Source organism: Cryptomeria japonica, chromosome 3 (assembly GCF_030272615.1).
Source record: "Cryptomeria japonica chromosome 3, Sugi_1.0, whole genome shotgun sequence".
Taxonomy (NCBI): Eukaryota; Viridiplantae; Streptophyta; class Pinopsida; order Cupressales; family Cupressaceae; genus Cryptomeria; species Cryptomeria japonica.
The window spans coordinates 977,409,232-977,411,947 of record NC_081407.1 but is presented as its reverse complement, the minus strand read 5'-3'; the positions used below and the strand labels follow the sequence as shown (position 1 = coordinate 977,411,947).

Genomic DNA, 2,716 nt, shown 5'->3' with positions numbered 1-2,716 from the left:
GTTTAAGATAAACAAAATATCTCTAATAATTGAGTCGAGGAAGACTCCGCGACCTTTCCATTCCTTTCTAAATTCTTCCACTTCATATGTATTTATGTTTTTTCTCATACCCAAGATGCATAGTCCACGAGTACTTCATTCCCCAAAATTGAATCCTCAATTCACTGTTGCATTGCTTGAGAAAAGGTAGGCCAATTAGAATGGCATTAGATATGAGAGAAGCAACTGATTCAGATGTATGCTCAGCAGTCTCTTGCTCTGACTTATGCAGAGTTGAAAGCGAGTCAAGCCCTTGGGTTCTTTCAGTGCTTGCCTCCCTACTCCACAGACTTGTAGCCCGACATGAAAGGCTGGTGATTTCCTCTGGCAAAAACATTTCAAGGGAAAATCTGTGTGTTTTCTCTGCAATGCAAGTTCCTGCGATGAGCTTACACAAGTACTTGGAAAGGATTTTCAAGTATGTCCGCTGCAGTCCTTCTGCATTTGTTGTGGCGTATGCTTATATTGATCGCCTAATTCTCAACAATCCCAACTTCCACTTAACCTCTTTCAACATTCACATTCTTACCATCACCACTGTCATGGTTGCTACCAAGTTTCTCGATGATGAGTGAGTCTTCTTTTCTCTCCTTTTGTTTTCGTTAATTGGGTTTTTCAACATGATCAAATGTGAATCTTATTTCTAATGTGATTGTGGTGTCTTGGATGCAGGCATTACAGTAATGACTATTTTGCAAAAGTGGGAGGCTTAACACTGAGGGAGATGAACATTCTAGAAGTTGATTTTTTGTTCATGATGCGGTTCCGCTTGCAGGTGACAGTGAGCGTGTTTGAAAGCTATTACTCCCATTTTAAGCGAGAGGTTTCGTTGGGCGGAGGGTTTCAGATAGAGAGGCTTCTTCTCAGCTTACCTAGAAACAATGAATGTATTAAATCATGCAGTCAAGAAGAGAGCAACAAGCAGAGATTGGCCATCACCTGTAACTATGCAGAATTCTAGAAAAGTAAATTTTGTGTTAATTATTAATGTTCGACAGATAGATATCATTTTCTACACTGTGATCAGTCTTAAGCCTAGTCTATCCATTGAATTTTCATGACACGGTAGAAGAATGAATACATATTTTCAAGGGATTCACATCCGTATACAATTCAAAATTGATGGTACTCGTAGGCAATCTTGATGAGTATTTGTATCTATATAATGTTTAATGCGGTGGTGAAATTCACATCACCGATGTATTCTTGGAAATAAAATGTACAGAACCTTATATGGCAAGTTTTGGCTACTGCATGTATGTTTTTAAGGGGTTAATTAAAGCGGCTTCAAAAACATGCCAATATAAGGCGTACATTCTTTCCAGTAAATTAATTATCCTACTAGAAACTTCTGTCTTCCAGAAAGTTCCTCCACCGAGTGACTTCTAGAGCTTTCTTTCACCTGCCCATCATTATTGCTGCATCTAACTCTAATCTACAGTTTCTAGAACATTTAATATGTAATGATCTATAAATTGAATGTATTCGAAATACAATCCAGAGCCCATTTATGGGTTTCTCTCCTGTCTCTTCTCCTCTGTATTTTTGTGTTTCTATTTTTTTTTTTTATCATGGTATCAGAGCAACAAGCGAGTCGTGGGCTGTGGATTGTGTTGTCAATTGTGATCTATGGGCCATGAGGTGATCTGTTTAAGTGTCTGTTTTTTCCCGTGTGTGCTATCAAAGGGATGTGATTGTGTTCGTTGAAAGTTTTGGCCCCCAATTTGAATGGAACAAAAGGATTGTTGTTGAAGTTGTAAATGGCGGAGAAGGAAGCCGCCTTAGTCTGGTCAAGAGCATGCATTGTGGGGAGAACGGTTTATGAGTTGCAGAAGTTTGCTAACCTTGAAGGAGATGCCAAAGCTGATTACTGGCTGAAGGAAGAAAAAGCTGCAAAAGGAGGGTGGCATTTGCTATCTTGCCAGTCACTGCGCATCATCACACTGGAAGGGCTATTCAAGGCAGATTTAAGGAGATATGCTTAAGGCGAAACTCGTGACAACCATTTGTTGTAAGTTTTTTGGGCTTGTGTATCAATGTCGTAGGTGTTGCATATAAGCTGGGAGAAATGAGTAATCGTAGGTTACTGAGGAGAGACTTCACAGACTTTCATTCTACTTATTAGGCATATAGGCTTGATTTGCATAAAGGAATTATGTGAATGTCTTGCATTCTAGATGTTAGATGGAGTTAGTTGTGATTGGATGAGGTGAAAAGTGTTTGGTTGGAGGTGAAAAAAGTTGTTTCTAAATGTGAAGTTAACAAGTGTGCTAATGTAAGGGGTGCATGATCGGTGGTACCTGACATCCCAGAGTTTCTATTATACATTATTGATGAACCATGTATCTGAAAAGGATTCCTATAGAACTAGCGAGCACAGCGGCTGGTTACCCATGTGTCTCGGTAGATGGATTTCTTTTTATATGGACTCAATAATTTTAGGAAAAATTTCCCCATGATGAAAGTTTCCCCATGATGAAAGTTTCCCCATTGCGATGGTCATTGGAACCATGTTAGCACTGAGTCTCTTGTGATGGTTTGTGGTAAGCCAAAACCACTTGTTTGGGTAAAAAAAACCCAAAGTAATATGAAATTCAAAGTGATTGTATCAGTTGGGGAAAACCCAAATGGTTATGGGTAAACCGGTTAAAAACCCAAAAGTTATTGTAAAAGTGAT

The 2,716-nt window shown here is 39.0% G+C and overlaps 1 protein-coding gene across 1 annotated transcript; it reads left to right on the top strand.

The window, feature by feature from the left end:
• Positions 1 to 200: 200 nt before the first annotated feature.
• On the top strand, positions 201 to 1,000 carry LOC131076188 (cyclin-U2-1-like). Its single transcript, XM_058013238.1, has 2 exons — positions 201 to 610; positions 712 to 1,000. Exons 1-2 carry the CDS (start codon positions 201 to 203, stop codon positions 998 to 1,000), a joined length of 699 nt encoding a protein of 232 aa, XP_057869221.1.
• The last annotated feature ends 1,716 nt before the right edge of the window (positions 1,001 to 2,716 follow it).

What these genes read in the sequence shown, in the direction of transcription:
- LOC131076188 (XM_058013238.1), top strand. Translation starts at nt 201, where the DNA reads ATGGCATTAGATATGAGAGAAGCAACTGATTCAGATGTATGCTCAGCA. An exon ending in ACCAAGTTTCTCGATGATGA is followed by an intron (nt 611 to 711) that starts GTGAGTCTTCTT and finishes TCTTGGATGCAG; the next exon opens with GCATTACAGTAATGACTATT.